Genomic DNA, 18,616 nt, shown 5'->3' with positions numbered 1-18,616 from the left:
ATGAATTTAATACAATCATTAATCAATTTGCATCTAGGAAAGTCATTCTAAGTGATGATAATAGAGCCATCCTAATCATATACTCCATGCGAGATAGTTACGAGAATTAGATAGTAGATATTAGAGGTTCAGCATTTGCAAGGACCCTTGAGTTTATAATGTTAGCAACAATTTAATGAACAAGGATCTACAAATCAATTTCATAAAGCTAGGGAGGATAAGATCTAGCCTTATATATTTATGGAAGGAAATTTGAACATGATGGATGAGGGAGTTCAAAATCTAGAGGTAAATGGAAGCCTCGGAATGGAAGCATAATTTTCCATCATAGCATAAAATGTGGTCACATGAAAGGGAATGTTGGATATGGAAAAGAAAGTAGAAGGAGAAAAAGAAGAAAAATGTGACTACCAACAACAATGAAGAAAAAATTGTTGTTACATGAGAAGGTGAAGTATTAATCATTGTCTATTGTGATAATGCATGCCTTTATCCTTCTAATCATGTTAATGAATAGATTTTAGATTTGAGAGTTTCCTATGATGCCACTCCAAGTATATGAAATTTTATTTCTTATAAATATCGTAATTTGGTTAAGATTCAATTAGGAAATAAAAATATTTTTGATATTGAAGAAGAAGGAGATGTTATAGTAAATCCAAAAGATGGTTCCACAAAATAGGTAAAGCATGTGCTAGAACTTGGAATAAATATGGTTTCCACTAGTGAGTTACATGATGAAGAATAACATATAGTGTTTGGCCAAGGAAGATGCAAAGTTATTAAAGGAGCATTGGTAGTGGCTAAAGGACTCAAGGTACCACCTTTGTATACATTGAAGGCAAACACACAAATATTGAATGTGGTTGTTGTTGCAAAGGAAGGAAGCTCAATAGGTGAAACTTATGAAAGAAAAAAAGGGAAGGGACGTGAGGGAGTTGTAAATCTCTCAAGGAGCAGTGTGGCGCTCTTTTGATGGATCCAATAAAAGGGGAAGGTGTGGATAAGTAGATTTTTTTTCCTTTATGAGGATGTGGTAATCAATTGCAAGCTTGGAATACATCAATGAAGAATCTTTGTTGTTGAATTAATGGTGATGTGGATTTTTTTTTATTAGAAGTTTCGAAATAGGTAAAGGCATTCAAGTTGGAAGAGGATTCGAAGCTCTTAGTAGATTGGTTTAGTGGGAGGATTGAGCTTAGAATATTATATTTAGAGTGATGGTAGAGGAATATTCATCAACTGTAGAAATAGTTTGAGGCATTCAAATATTTCATGCTTAGAGGAAGAACAATGTTGTAGAAAATATGCTCTCAAAACTAGCCATGCTGAAGGATGATGGAGCTTGTTCTTATGTAGAATTTCATAGTGATGTTTTAGTTTGTAAATTTTCCTTTAATATTTTCTATCTAACAATCCTTTTAGAATAATTAAAGTTTTATCTAAGTTTTAATGTAAGTAATGATTCTAACCTAAATGTATGGACACGTTAAGAAGTGTTCAAGTTGGCAACCATGGGATTGTACTTTTTGATTTCTATTGAAATAGAAAAAGTGCAATTTTTTGTTTTGGAAAAGTAAAATTAAAGCCATTTGAATCTCTATTATATTCCAAGTTCTAGATATATAGTTAGATTCAAATATAGAATGAATAAATGAACATGATACAACTCGAAAGTGTGAGGAAAAATATAGTTAATAATGAATGCACAAATCTAAGTGAGAGTAGGAGATAGTTAATTCTGATTGTAGGTATAGTTATGAGTGAATGTAAGTATTTAAATGTGAAAGGAAATATTTAAGCATGATTTCAAATATGGTTAAGTGAGGGCCCAAACATTTTAAATTGTATTTTTCTCTGAAATATTATTTTCGAATGTAATGAAGACTTTTAAAGTGTAATGGAAACTTATCCTCAATTGTGATGAAGGATTCTCCTTAAATATAGTAGAGAATTATTCTATAAATAAGATTTAGTTCATTCAGTATTTAGCATTGAGAAATTGAGAGTTTTGCTCATAAGATAAGGTCCTTGCGATTATTATTTCTACCAATAAATGAGTCGTTAATCTTTCCCCGTATTTTTTCCTAGTACACTACCTAGTTTTCCACATAAATTTTTGGTGGTGTGTCTCCATCATTGTTTACTTTATATTATTTGTAAGGAATCGTCATATTTGTTGTTCTTCTCTTAACAGCTCGTACTAGATATTTTTTGTTATTAGGTTAATTAAGCTATATGTGAATTGTAATGAAATATGTGTAGAAGCTTAATGGGGTTAATTTTTTGGTGTGGAAATCTTAGATTAAGGATATATTGATCTTGAAGGATAAATTCTTTTTGATTTCTGAAGTAGAAATGAAACCATCAATGGTGGTAGATGAATAATGGAGGAAGATGGACATTAAATTCATCCCTACAATTTAGTAGTAGTTGGAAAATAATGTGTACATAAATTTGTTTAATAAGAACAACACATGAACTCTATGGAAAATGTTGCATTACCTCTACCATAAGAACACAATAGGAAAAAAAGTGTTCTTGATGAAGAAATTATATAATATCATCATGAAATAAGTTGCTTAAGTTGTAAATAAATTAAATGAATTTAATATAATCATTAAGCAACCTGCATCTAGGAAAGTCACTCTAAGTGATGAGAATAGATCCATCCTAATCATGTACTCCATGGGAGATAGTTATGAGAATTAGATAGTAGATATTAGAGGTTGAGCATTTGCAAGGACCCTTGAGTGTATAATTTTAGCAACAATTTAATGAACAAGGATCTACAAATCAATTTCATAAAGCTAGGGAGGATAAGATCTATCCTTATATATTTATGGAAGGAAATTTGAACATGATGGATGACGGAGTTCAAAATCTAGAGGTAAATGAAAGCCTAGGAATGGAAGCATAATTTTCCATCATTGCATAAAATGTGGTCACATGAAAGGGAATGTTGGATATGGAAAAGAAAGTAGAAGGAGAAAAGGAGAAAAATGTGACTACGAACAACAATGAAGAAAAAATTGTTGTTACATGAGAAGGTGAAGTATTAATCATTGTTTATTGTGATAATGCATGCCTTTATCCTTCTAATCATGTTAATGAATAGATTTTAGATTTGAGAGTTTCCTATGATGCCATTCCAAGTACATGAAATTTTATTTCTTATCAATATGGTAATTTGGTTAAGATTCAATTAGGAAATAAAAATCTTTTTGATATTGAAGAAGAAGGAGATGTTATAGTAAATCCAAAAGATGATTCCACAAAATAGGTAAAGCATGTGCTAGAACTTGGAATAAATATGGTTTCCACTAGTGAGTTACATGATGAAGAATAGCATATAGTGTTTGGCAAAGGAAGATGCAAAGTTATTAAAGGAGCATTGGTAGTGGCTAAAGAACTCAAGGTACCACCTTTGTATACATTGAAGGCAAACACAAAAATATTGAATGTGGTTGTTTTTGCAAAGGAAGGAAACTCAACAGGTGCATGGCATAAGCATTTTGGTCACATGAGTGAAAGATGCATCAAAATACTTGTTGAAAAAAAATCTCCCTCCACGTTTGAAATCATATGAACTTAATATTTGTGAACATTCCATATATGGTACACAAATAAGATTTTAATTTATGAAAGGAAGATACATCAACTACAGTTGGTATATTCTAATGTGTGTGTGTCAATCAATATTAAATCTTTAGGAGGAGTCTTCCGGAACATTTTAAGGATGGAAAATTATCTTCAAGTTTAAAAACATTGGCCAATCACACTAGTCCCTAATACTCAAATTATAAAATGTTTATTGATGTATTTCTAAAATTATTCAAATTTATAATTATTTTATATATACTCTCTATATAATGTTGGCTTTTTTTAAGGAAAAATAATTTTATATTATAAAATTCTAGCAAATCATTTTTATGAAAAATGTAAAGTAGGGAATTTTTTTTTGGAAAAATCTTGGAAATTTAGCCCACCTATAAATATTAGGGTGTAAAATTTTGGATGAACCTCATTTTTGTCACATTCACATATGATGCATCTCCGAAGGTTTTGACATATCACATGAGAATAAAATGTGAGTTTTTAGGAAGGCTTGGACATATCACCAGAGAACACAAGACCGAAACTGGTTCATAGGTCTATGAGAGCTCATAAAACTTCAGAAAGGTATCCACCCTTGGATTATATTTTTCTAACCATTGAAATTGAACCTAAATTCTTCTAGGAAGCTTGTAAAGTGGAAACTAGGAAAGAGTGGAAGAAAGACTAGGAAAGAGTGGAAGAAAGCGATGAAGGAAGAAATTGAATTTCTGTTGAAAGAAAAACTTGGGAATTAGTAAAGCTTACAAAAGGAAGAAACATATTACAAAACAAATGCATATACATGATTAAATATGAGGGTGGAGGGAAGAAAGAAAGGTATAATGCAAATTTAGTGGTAAAATGGTTTGCACAAAAAAGTATTGATTTTACAAAAAAAATTCGCCCATTGTTAAGATTCCATCCACAATAGTTATTCTTTATCTTATTGTTCCTTTCAACTTCAAATCTCAACAACTAGATGTCAAAGAAACATTCCTTCATGGCTATTTGAAGGAGGATATTTATATGGACCAACGAGATCCATTTAAAAAAAATAGTTTATTCAAAATTTAGTTTTCAAATTGAAAAGAAGCCTCTATGGGCCAAAATAGTAACCATGTTAGCGGTATAAGAGTTTTTTATTCATTTGTGTCGGAAGATTGTTTTAAAATATTAGAGGATGATCATTTTCGTTACATCAAGAGATATGAGGAAAGGTACATTATATTATTGCTATATGTGGATCATATATTAATTGTTGGACATGATAAGAATGTGATCAACACTTTGAAGAAGGATTTGGACAACATACTTGCAATGCAATAATTGGGTCTAGTACAACAAATACTAGGGAGGAGAATTATATATGACCTTAGGAATAAAAATTTGTGGCTCTCATCAGAAAAATATATTGAAAAGGTGTTAGAGATGTTCACTATGAAGGACTGTCACACCATTAGGTACACCCCTTGCACCTAACACCAAAATCTTTGTTGACTTATGCGAGTGTGAGGATAATGAGAAAGAGGAAATGAGAACAGTTGGTGGTATAATGTATGCCATGGTAAGTACCCATCCAAATATTGCGAGTTCAATCAAAGTTGCAAGTAGGTTTCTTGCAAATCTAGGAAAACAACATTGACAAGCAGTAAAGCCATTTTCCATATTTCTCAAAGGTACTAGTAATTATTGTCTATTTTTAGGTAACAATAATACCAAACTTAAATATTATGAAAATGCAAATATGGCTAGAGATTTGAGCATTAGAAAGTCCACCAATCATTATTTATATACTTTTGTTGGTGCAACAATTTCTTATGTGTCCAAATTTCATAAGGTAGCAACTCTCTCTGCAAAAGATTAAGAATATATAACTGCAATAGAAGCTTTTAAAGATATGCTATGGATGCAATTATTTCTACAATACTTGGGATTAAAGAAAGAAAAATATGTCTTAAATTATGATAGTGAGAGCCCTATTCACTTACCAAAAAAGAAGCATATCATTCTAAAAAAAATCATGTTGATGCTAGATATCATTGGACTCACCACCCACTAGATGATGGGCTAATATTATTGGATAAAATACACAGAGAGCCTACATGTTAACAAAATTATTTCCAAGAGATAAGGAAGAGTTTTATCGGGAGATTGTTAACTATTAATGTAGATATAGTTACGAATGAATGCAAATATTTAAGTGTGAGTTCAAATATGGTTGATTGAGAGTGTAAATAATTTTAATTTTATTTCTACTTGAGTAAAACTAAGACTTCTAGAATATAATGGAAACTTCTCCACAATTATAATGAAAGATCCTTATAGAATATAACCAAGAATTCTTTTATAAATTGGATTGATTTCAATTAGTTCTTAGCATTGAGAAATTGAGAGTTGAGCTCAGAGGATAAGATGATTTTAATTATTATTATAGTAATAAAAGAGTTGCAAATCTTTCCCAAGTGTCTTTTCCTATACACTATTTGGTTTTCCAACAATTTTTTGGTGTTGTGGTTCTCAATCACTTTATATTTTATTTCATTTATTGAAAAACTTTATATTTTAGTTTCTTAACAAAATCGATGTTCCCCTCCCGGCATACACATGAAATTTAACTCCTTGCCTTTGTAAGTAGGAAGTATAAATACCCAAATCAAGGCATACAAACAAGGACATGAGTGTGCTAAAAATGTGAAAAAAAAACCTTTTTTAGTTAAAAAAGCATACCGTTTGAGCATGAATAGCCTTTCTCACAGATTTGTCATTACACCAAGTATGAGCAATGCTCAGATCCTGATTTAACAAAGTAAAGAGAGTTGCTTTAGAGAACTCAAACATGAATAACTAAGTTGCAGAAAGTTATAAATACGAATGGGAAAAAAATGTTTGAATAGTACACCAGATATAAGTATGAAGAAAATTCTACAATTTGATAGCTAATAGATGATTCATAGTATCACTTGCGCAATTACAATAAATGTTTTGGAAATATAAAACCATAAACATGCTACATCATTAAAACTTCAAATAATCATCATGTTCTACCATCTTGGAATTTGGAGAATAACAATCAAACAATACAGATATAACAAAATTGATGTGGTTAATATTGAGACAACAATAATATTAGGACCTGAAGGAACTTAAGACAGATAATGAATTTCACCACTTCAATGAATGACATGAGGATGCCACAAAAGCCACTACTACGTTCACAGAATAAATAGTTCACAGAATAAATATATCAAATTTGATGAAGAAATGCATTGTAATTCCCTTGAAGGGGTATTATTGCGTATTGTCACGTAGCAATGATCTATGGCATTTGGTGGAGACACCCTATTAAGCCAAATGCTCCTTTATTATTTTTTATAGTTTCAGTTGTGTTGGTTTTTTTGACTTACTTTTGTGAACTTATTATTGCTTAATCTAGTCTATATGTTTGTTTATTTCTTGAATGTGCAATCGCTTAATTGTTTTTGCGGAGATAATATTTAGGGCTTGCGAATTATGAAATATTTTGGGAATATTAATCCTATACCCTTACCGTACACGGGATTTGATATTGAGTGGCGTTGATGTAGCATGGCTCAAGAATGTCATAAACGTCAAGTCTTGAAACCATCTGCACATTCAATGACAAAATTAGAGGCTTTTAGCATGTATGCAAGCCATGAAAAAATTATCACAACACAACTTAGGCATTAAAAAAATCGAAACAAAGAAAAAGTGTTACCTCGCCTATTACAGCTACTTTGCTTTGACATACAACATCTTCATTGTCATAATAATTTCCCTTACAAGCATTGAACGCTTCCTACAATGTTTAGACAATTGATCAGCAGTACAGTAGATAACAACATAGACAACATTGAAACTCAGTATTAGTGCCTGCACCTTGAAAGTAGTTGAGTAAGTTTTACCATGTTGGAAGTACCAACATGTGTAGTAATTGAGTTATGGTAGAGATAAGTTTCAAAGCCCCTTCTCACAAATTTGCAAATCGTCAAATCCAGGGATCCGAAGGTCTCGGCTACAATACATGCAAAATAGCCAACTCGAAGGAAAGAGTGAATAACGAAAGTGCAGAGTATATGTCAGGCTTCAAGGGATGTCGGAAGGAAAGAAAGAATAATTTGGCCATAATTTGTCCAAACATATAATCGACCTAACCACAGAGTAATACATTGATTTCCTACAAGATGCATCCAACGCTTCAGACTAAAGGCCACCCACCTATGACAAGCCTCATTGCTGCTACACTCTACATGAGGAGTAATGGAATTTGACGTTCTGTTATGCTTGCTTTGGATATCCATGCTTCCATGCTAAAAATGACAAGCGAAATGTTCGTTTTACAAGATGTTGGATCCCTAGTGATGCAGGGTTCCTTTTTAGTCTAGATCCCTAGTGGTGCAGGGTTCCTTTTTAGTCTAGATCCCTAGTGATGCAGTTTGACAATCATTAGCATTGGAATGGGTTAAATCAAATTCTCATGACAAAAGTATGGATATTCGAAAATAATTTCATTACCTTAGAGAGGAAGGAGATCAAGTTGGCGGCTGATTTGTCAACCAAGCTTAAAATAAATTATTGACTTATTTGTTAAAGTCCGAGATTATGAGAATTTGAAAATGAAAGATAGTGAAACCATGGATAGTTTTATGAATTAGGCCATAAGTACTATTAATCAATGGAGAGAGGAGAGAGTATGGATATGGCCACTCAAACAATAGAGTGATTGAGAAAGTCCTCCATAGCTTGCCAAATAAATTTGACTTGGTGGTTGTATCAATAGAAGAGCCTAAAGACACAAGTCAAATGAAAATTGATGATTTGACTAGTTTCCAATAGCACATTAATCGAGGATGACTATATAATAGCAAATTAGAGACCACCTTCAAAACTCAACTACAATTTAATAAAGGAAGAGGCAATGGGAGGTCCAGTAACAGAGGAAGACGTGGAAAATTAGTTGATATATATATGTACGTGAGATAATTCTAAGCATGAGGAAAATATTAGAACCACAATTCTAATTTTAGGGGGAGTAATAGCAAAACATGGTAGCAAGGAAATGAGAGATACCATAAGTCTAAGGTACAACATTATTATTGAAAAAAATATGGTCATTTTTCTAACAAGTGTTCGAAGAAGCATGTAGACACTCATAAGTAGCAAGTGCATATGATAGAAGAGTCTCAAGATAATGAAATAGATTGTTTTTTACCTCAAGAATTTTCAAATGGTATTTGGTTTTTGGATAGTGGTTGAAGCTATCACATGACTGAAAATATAGATTTGTTTGTGACCATAAGCAATATTATTTAGAGAATGGTCAAGTAGGGAAATGATAATAAGGTATGTGTTAAAGGTATATGAGTGATTTTTGTTTATACTTAAAATGGTGAAAGAAGAATAACATATGATGTGTATTATGTATATTATCTAAAATGTAATTTGTTGAGCATTTCACAACTAATAGAGAAAGAGTACAGAGTGCCCTTCAATAATAAAGTATGTACAATCATTGATAAATATCCAAGCAAGAATTTGCAAGGGTGGAGATGAGCAACAATAGGATGCTTCTGCTTATAATGAGAAATGAGCTATCTCCCTCATTGAATGGTTATAAAATTGAGAATTTGGATGAATCTTGGTTATAAAATTTAAGATATAGTCATTTATATTTTCCGTGGTTAATATTTCCTCTAAAACAAATAGATGGTGAATCATGAAAGGATTACGAGTATTCAACAATCAATAAGCTCATGTGGGAGCTGTGTATGTGCAAAGTATCATAGAGAGAAAATTGAATCTAAATTTTCATATAAAGAGAAAGCTCCACTAGATATTTTACACACAAATTTTCGTGAATGGACTCAAATACCCTCATTGGGTGGTGATGTTTACTTTTTAACTTTTATTGATCACTACACTAAATACTTGTCAAACAAAAATTTGAATTTCTTACTATATTTAAGAAGTTTAAAGCTATGCTTGAAATGAAAAGTGGAAAATATATTAAAATTTTAAGATGGTGGTGAATATATGCTAAATTATTTCATTGAGTTTTGATAGTCTCATGGAATCAATAAACAATCTACTATAGGCTATATTCTAAAATGTAGTCATTGAAGGGGAAAATCAAACCATTATGAATATGACTCAAAGCATGATGAAGGAAAAATAATTAAAATTGAATAATGCAGACTAAATTACATTGATCAAATAATATTACATATAAACATGAAGTGGCATCTCAAGATAGGGCAACTGTCTTGGACACATAATCAATTAATTGAGAGAATATCTCAACCGCATAATAATCTAGGAATCAACTAGATCTAAACAACTCCTATAGAATAGGAACAAACTCCTTTACATAGAAAGAATCACAACTCAGAGAAGTAGGAATTCTATTTTCAAGTCACCCCCTTAATGACTACTGGTCTTGATCTGAATCAACAAAGATCTACATATGGTCCAATCTACTAATTATAACTTGTACCATGTTCATACAAACATCATCAAATTGTGAATGTCCATATAAAGGAGCAAACATCTATTGAAATGCATGGGTGCCAAACCACTGCAACCACCAGTCTACTAAGACATTCTTCACATACATGGTTCATCCAACCTCTAGATAAATTTCCCCTAAATACAATTTCACCTCATGGAGTCTACAACCAAAATGGTCCACCCAAGTGTACTAATCCTGCATGACAGACTCTTCCAGGGTGTTAAAAACCCTGTAATAGTGGGAACAAATAACAAAGGGGTATGCATGCCTCTCTAGGTCATAGAGGAGGTACATAAAACATTTCAAGGACCACAACTAACCATTACAAAACAATATACTACATGTAGATTTGCTATAATTACAATATGTGACTCATACTTTATCATGGTCATGAGTCTATTCTACATAGTCAAACAAAATTTCACTATGCTACCCTTTGGATCATTTTCCACTCATCTTCGATGCACCACACTATTCATATGCTAGAGCACACCACTGTGTTGACACTTGAATATTTCCATCATAGGCTTTGTTATTTTCAGTCTTTGGCATCTTCATTTTTAACTTTGGTAGATTGGTCTTGGATCTCCATGCTTCAACTATCATAAGTGAGAGTTGTGAATTCTGACCAAATTACTTCATATTGAGGTCGCAAATTTGAATATGCAAACTTTGAAGACTTGTGCACCTTTACCTGTACCAAAAAAACAAATAACAATATAACCACAAGTGATGACCATTATTTTATATAATAATAAAAAAATAAACTTTGTTCTCAACCATGGACACCACTATACTGAACACTCCACTCACTGTAGTGGTGATTAACATGGTGATCAGTTTGAGCGCATACACTTTCTTGCTCCCAGGTTTTTCACCGAGCCAAATAAAGAACAACTGGCTTGTAAATTTTCCACACACGGCCACACCATTCACTATTGTTGGCATGGAGCAGCTTAAAAAACACCTTTTTCTTCATGCTACACCAGTCGATTCAAGAAGGACAGACCACCCACAAATTTCTAGAGCAAAGACCTCTGATATCAAAACACCTCTATCTCCAGCCCAAGGGGGGCATATTTTCTTGCTAGAGGGCTTGATCATATGGTTTTGTGTGCCATAATATTCTTCGCCTCTTCCCATGGATAATATAGCCAAATAAGCCTATTTCTCCATGACTAAATATACAAAAAAATAGATCTTTAAGCCTCCACACAAATTTTCACCATTACACCAAACAAATAAATGATCTTTAAGCTCATTTTCTTATCTAAATAATCGTTCTTCATTAAGAATTGAACGCCAAAAATAATTCTTTAATAAAATAAAAATTCAAAGAATTGTTTCATATTTGAGTCACTAAGACATTCAATTCCTTGAATCTTGAGAAGCTTTTGGTCGTGACATCCCTGTAGGGATTGGAGAGAGATAGTAGGAGACAAATATCACCCCCAAGCTTCAAACCTTGGAGGAAGAGCTTCTATGGAACTCATTTATACAGAAGAGATTCTTACAGACAACTACAAGTTATTAACAAAGGAAAACACCCTCCTACAGTTAAGAATAAGAGATGATTTCCCTGTAAGAACCCTAGATCTGTAACAAAGGTGGAAATGTCCACATTTTAGTACTCTCCGAGTGTATAACAGTAATCTCAAGGAAAATAGAATAGCAGAAGTGAAATATTTCTCTTTAAATCCCTTCAGGTTTGTCAGAACACGAGGTAACTCCTCAAATCAAAACTCATATTATTCATTCAGGTTGTTTATTATTATATACAAGAGGGAATGACTATTCAGTTCATCTCCCAATGACTCTCTATCTTCTCTATTGTTTATTTACATTAATTACAGCTATACACCCAATCCCTCTGATTAGGTGTCAACATTCCCCCCTTAATTTGAAGGGATGTTGGTGAGTCCAAGCATTGTTGTGAATCTTTCAAGCTTTTCTCTTCCAAGTGCTTTGGTGAAGATGTCTGCAATTTGCTCATTAGTGGAACAATGGTGGAGATGGATTGTTTTGGCCTCAACGTGATGTCGAATCAGATGATATTTAGTATTTATGTGCTTTGTTCTATCATGGAAATTGGGTTGTTGGCCAACTTTCTTGCAGAGGTATTGTCAATCATGAGTGGAGTCGATTGTACTTGTTTTACCTGCAAATCTTCAAGAATTTTCTTGAGCCACACAATTTCTTTTGTTGCCTCAGCTACTGCCACATATTATGCCTCTGTTGTGGAATCTGCTGGAGCTGATTGTCTGCGTGATCTCCAAGAGATAGCTCTTGATCCAAGACTCATAACATAACCTGAAGTAGATACCCTAGTTTGTTTGTCTCCATCGAATTTTGAATCGGAGTATCCAATCAAGCTGAAGTCACCCACCTGTGTATACTTGATTCCAAAGTCTTGAGTTCCCTTCAAGTACTTTAGAACTCCTTTTGCAACAGACCAATGTCCCTCACAAGGCTTTTACATAAATCTAGAGAGGTTTCAAACAACAAACGAAATGTCTGGTCTGGTAGTAGTTAGGTAGTTGAGACTTCCTACAAGCTTTCTATACTTTGTTGCATCCCCAAATTCTTTTCCTTCAATGGATGTGAGATTTAAGTTTTGTTCCATTCGAGTAGTCAGGGGATCGCATTCAGTCATGCCAAACATATTTAACAGATCTCCAATGTACTTCTTTTGAGAAAGGAATACGGACTTCGGATGTTGGATTACTTCAGTACCAAGATAGTAATGAACATAGCCCAAATCAGTCATTCCAAAACCTTTTTTCAGTTCCTTCTTTATGGATGTAATGTAGCTTTCATTGTTCCTTGTCATCAAAAGATCATCTACATATACCACAAGATATACAAATTTTTTGCCAACTTTCTTGACAAACAAAGTTGCATCATCAACATCATAATGTTTGAAATTGAGTTTCAGAAGATGCTCCGTCAGTTTTTCATACCAGGATCGTGGTGCTTGGTTGAGGCCATACAAGGATTTCACAAATTTGCATACTTTATGTTCATGTCCTTTCATAGCAAATCCTTCAGGCTGGGACATAAAAACATTTTATTTTAGATCTCCATTCAAGAAAGTAGTTTTTACATCCATTTGATGGACTTTCCAACCATTCTGAGCTGCTAGGGCAAAGAGTGTCCATATGGTAGCCCATTTCGCTATGGGGGCAAATGTTTCCACATAATCGACCCCTTCCTATTGTGAAAAACCTTTTTCCACAAGCCTAGCTTTGTGCTTGTCAAGTGAGACATCAGCTTTATACTTGTTCTTGTAGACCCACTTGCAACCAATTGGTTTAGTTCCCAATGGAGGATCAACCAGCTTCCAAGTGACATTCTTTATCAGGGAATCATACTCCTTTTGCATTGCTTCTCTCCATCATCATAAGAAGCAGCTTCTTTGAAGGAATTTGGTTCAAAATATGTTGACAAATTGAATTCACAATCATAAGAAAAATCCATATCAACATGTGAATCAGAGTCATCTACATTACCTCCATTTTCCCAATTTGAATTTCTAGTTCCTGTCTTTCCAACCTCATCAGGATGAACACTTTCAAGTGTCTTTGTCAGCCACTTTGGGGGACCTTTCTCAGATGGTCCAGGTTGTTCCATTGATTGAGTTGGGATTGAATGAAGATTGAGTCTCCCAATTCTATCAATCACATCACTCAAAGTATCATTCATTGTTGGAGTGTCATGTAGGGGAAAGAGTGCTTCGGAAGAAGATTCCAGAGGTTGATCTAGTATAGGAATCCCCCCTTCAAGATGTGGAATCTGATTATAAAATTCTTGAAATGATTTTGCATTTGTGAACCTATCCAAGCGATCAAGTTGCCTTTCAACAACATTTTCAGTTTTGGATGATTCCAGAAAGATTACATCTCTAGATACAACAAACCTTTTGTTTGCTTCATCATAGAGATGGTATGCTTTGGAGGTGTTTGAATACCCCAGGATGATACGCTTAAGACTTACTGCACCACTTTTTTTTCTATGTACCTTTGGTATCAAGGCATAAGAGGTGGAACCAAAGACCCTTAGATGCTTTACCGAAGGAATTTGCCCATACCACATTTCGTAAGGAGTCTTGTTTCTAATAGCATTAGATGGACATCTATTCTTTATATATACAGCACATAGAACTGCATTAACCCAAAACATCTTTTTTACTTTTTTGAAGAACATCATGGATCATACCATATTTAAGATTGTCCTATTCATTCTTTTAGCTACTCCGTTTTGTTGGGGATAATAAGGCACAGTTGTTTGATGTTTGATCCCATGTTGGTGAAGATAGTTTTCAAATTCATTTGAAGTGTATTCTTTTCCATTATCAGTGCAGATAGAGCCAATATGAGGTTGTGCATCATTTTCAATACATGTATCAAATTTCTTGAATGTTTGAAAAGCATCAGATTTGTTCTTCAATAAATAAACCCAACACATTCTAGTGTAGTCATCAATAAATGTCATCATATATTTATTTCCAATTGCAGAAGGAACAGGCATTGGACCACAAAAATCTGAATGAATGAGTTCAAGTTTTCTATGTGCTCTGGAGTGTGAATCATGAAAGGATTGTTTGCTACGCTTTCCAAGAATGCAAACATCACATTGCTTAAGCTTCCTAGGAATTGTAGGCAAACCAGTAACAGCATTTTTCTTCAACAAGTGGAGTTTTTCATAGTTCAAGTGTCCAAATCTAGCATGCCATAATAAACTTGATGGAAATGTACCTTCTTCATAATGATAATTGTATGAGAAATGCTGTGCACGAGAAGAGGTACCTTGCAGCTTGAGAACCCTTTCTTCTTTTATCCCCGTCATGACAAGTGAGTGGTCAGATTCTTTTCTCACCTCAAGCTTGCCATCAAACATATGAATGGAGTGACCTTGCTGGCGGATGTGGACCAAGGACAGCAAGTTTCTCCTCAGCTATGGGAGATATAGAACATGATGCAGAAGAAAGTCTAGAAGACTAGGCAATTTAAGCCTGATTGTGCTAAGCCCTGACGGCTTGATTTTTGATTTGTCTGCAAAGTATACTGCTCCATCAACATTGCGAGTAAATTCTTCAAAAAAATCTCTTCTAAAAGTCATGTGGCAAGTTGCTCCTAAATCAAGCAACCAATCATTTTTCGAAGAAGAAAGTGAAGCATTAAATAAGTCTTCATTTACTCCAATATTACATTCTGCCACAACATAATGAGTGATTCAGGTGCTTTACGTTTGTCTATGTCATTATTTTTACCTTTGGGTTGGTTTCTTTGCTTCTCAATTTTGTCCCAAGGTAACTTGCACGTGGAGGCATCATGTGATCCATTTCTTTTGCAGCATATGCAGTGCAAATCTGAGTTTTCTCCTTGAGAGTGTCTGCCCCCCTGCCTCTGAAATATCTTCCTCTTCCTCTTCGACCACCTCTTCCTCTCAAAGAATCTTGGACAAGATTCTTTTCTTTATGAGAAAGGCACACAACCTCTTCAGAAGATTCAGAGGTTGTCCTCTTTCCAAAAGCTTTCTCTCTGTCAACAATTTTTTTCACAAGGGAGTCAAAGGTAATATCTTTGAGATTTCCATTTTCTTGCAATGACTCAAAATAATTGGAGTAAGTAGGATAAAGTGCCTTGAGGGAAGTGATAAGAGGAATATCCAATTCAACCTTAGTGACTTTGATATCATGCATTATAGATTCTACTTTGAATGCAAGAGCAAGAGGATCATTATTTTCTAATTCAAGGGTGAAGAGTTTAATCATGAGTTTAACAACTTCAAGTCCAGAGTGTGATTCATAGAGTTCTTTCAGCTTTTGTAAGTCTTTGAATGCATTTGAAAATGGAAAAATGTGTTGACTCACCCCTTCACTTACTGATGCTACAATCAATGCATAAGCTTTGCTGTTATTATTTTCCCTATTGGCAAGCTCCTTGTCTGAAGTAGGGTGGACTGGCGCTTCGTCTCCTTCTCCAACACACACTCCTTTTCATAGCTCATTAAAAATGAGAGTGTGTCGGATTTTCCATAATTATTCAAGATAATTCTCCTTACCATTGACAACTACTCCCACAATATATAATTGAATGCATTGTAAAATTTGTGTACAGTGGAGAAAAATATTGTTGCTCCAAAATTTTACTCATAAAATGATTGTTATACCAACAATGTTCAACTTAGCAAAATTCAACGTTCACTCGAATATCAAAGTCTGAATGTAGTTGTAGTTATTTTGTTGCTCTGTATGGTAGATATGAACAACAGAGATGAGCGGAGGAGTTGAATGGAGGAGGGTCGTCAATGGTAAGCAATCAACGGTTATTGCAAGCAAAACAAGTGAGGGTGATAACCACGGCTAAAGGCGGATTTCATGTTACAACCGGGATTTTGAGCGAATAAAATATGGTAGGTGGTATTGAGCAGTGAGCGCACGATTCCACTAAGCAATTGACACGTAGCAACTGGGGAGAGAGAAAAATCGCTCCTATCGGGTGGCTAATTCTCGTGCAACTAATGCACTTGAAATCACTATAAACCATTGGATTTAAAGGTGATGATCAACAGTGGAGATTAAAAGGCACTTTTTAGGTGGGTATCTACCATGCAAGTGGTCCTTCCCGAAGTCAATGTTAGCTATCAGATCAGGAGGTTGAGATCAATGGTGGAGAACGAGCCAGATAAAGTGAAACCTCAAGAACTATGTCTGAGCAGGTTTAACGAAGGGTATGATTGCATCGCAAACATGCAGCGGTATTGATCGGGGCAAGAGATTTGTGATATCTGATTAAAAGGCAGACCCGATGATATTTATATATATGCGTTTATAATACTTGAGATCTATCTCAAGGGAACATGAAAAAGGATATATGGTTCTTCAATGTGAAAGGGTATATATACTATACTTAGAGTAGGAGGAAATCCAAGTCATTACAGCACCTTTGGCTTCAACAGCTAGCTCCAATGCAACGCACTTCAACGAATGTATTAAATGATAAATGAGATTTCGCAGGGATTTGACAGAAATTTCAGCCTGCAAAATATGAAAAACAAAGGAAAAACAAAATATGAGTTAAAAATTAAAAGGAAGCCAAAAAATGGTGCCTACTCTAATACCATGTCAGACCAGGAGGTAACTCCTCAAATCAAAACCCATATTATTCATTCAGGTTGTTCACTATTATATACAAGAGGGAGTGACTGTTCGGTTCATCTTCCGATGACTCTCTATCTTCTCTATTATTTATTTACATTAATTATAGATGTACACCCAATCCCTCTTATTAGGTGTGAAGAGGGTTGACGAAAACAAGGCAGATGAAAAACCTCGAACCTCGTCGCTTGCAGATCACTGGTGGAAAAGCATGAGGATGCAATCAGAGATGGGGTAGCAAAATACTAGTGTGCAAATTTGCCTTAATATCCAATATCTTACCTGAGCTCAATATCCACTTGAGCCCCCTTCGTTGCATTGAGTAGAACGAATAGGAGTTACTCTCCACAACACGTTCGTCAACACATTCTCCAAGCAACCTTGTATACCACCCAAACACCCAAGAACAGCTCTGCAATGCGGGATCAAATGCTAGGAAACAAACCACTCTAGATCACCCCCTATAGATGCTAAATCATCTAGGGACTCTTGAAGCATCAACAATCACTATGAACTCAATCTTTGATCCATATTCACTATAACAAAATCGCCAGTGACACACCTGAGTGACTGGTCATAGAAATGACGCCCTCAACTTGATAGAATTGTACTCTAATCACCACCAACATAAAATTTCTTCATGTTTTCACTACCAAAAATTTACTTTCAACATCACAGTAAACGAGCTCAATCACCCACTACAAATGCTTGATCAGTCAGGGACACTCCAAGCATCAAATCCCCACAGAGTGTTCACAAATTCCACAATTTCACAATATGAGGCTACTCTTAACATAACCCGATCTATAGTTCCAAACGACACGAATCCTTACCTCAAGTCTTTGATGTTGTGAAACAGAGTACAGAGGTTCTAGGAGTGGCTCACTCACACTGGCTGTCGAAATTGAAGAGTAGATCTCCTCAGCCCATGCTGAAACACAACACCATGGGTAGATCTCCTCAACTACAATTCTACTTTCAACACATTGTCTTGGGGATATGCACTCGATCACACTTATGCCTTCACACTTGCTCTACCAGCAAAGAGGTCATGAAAATTCCATTCTATGGGAACACACTGAAATGCCAGAAGATAGACGTGTAAGGAAGAGATTCCACACACAGAGAAGGCTCTCAGATATCGAACGTAACAGCTAGCACAACATCAGCTCCATTGAGGATATTTACTCGTTTTCACCAAGACTTGGCTCATTCATGAGGTCCAAATCTCCAATAGGTGTTGGATATTCAACGATGCGAATAGATCTCAAACAGATCTCCATAACAGCTAAACAATGGTTGAACATAGCAAATGGTGAGGAAAGGCTCACAGA

At 34.5% G+C, this 18,616-nt stretch overlaps 1 protein-coding gene across 1 annotated transcript in view; it reads right to left on the bottom strand.

The window, feature by feature from the left end:
- Window positions 1-18,616, bottom strand: part of LOC149172600 (serine carboxypeptidase 1-like) — a 189,551-nt gene that overhangs the window by 98,966 nt on the left and 71,969 nt on the right. The window contains exons 8-10 of the mRNA XM_089427749.1: window positions 7,334-7,414; window positions 7,145-7,222; window positions 6,325-6,390 (exon numbers count right to left, since the gene is read on the bottom strand). Coding sequence (XP_089283875.1) covers window positions 6,325-6,390; window positions 7,145-7,222; window positions 7,334-7,414 — 225 coding nt within the window. The remainder of the gene's footprint in view (window positions 1-6,324; window positions 6,391-7,144; window positions 7,223-7,333; window positions 7,415-18,616) is intronic.

Source organism: Pinus tabuliformis, chromosome 4_2, assembly GCF_031772625.1.
Source record: "Pinus tabuliformis cultivar Carrire ecotype Pingquan chromosome 4_2, CPIR1, whole genome shotgun sequence".
Classification (NCBI taxonomy): domain Eukaryota; kingdom Viridiplantae; phylum Streptophyta; class Pinopsida; order Pinales; family Pinaceae; genus Pinus; species Pinus tabuliformis.
Note: the sequence above shows the minus strand (reverse complement) of the source record. Positions and strands in the feature narration are given on the sequence as shown.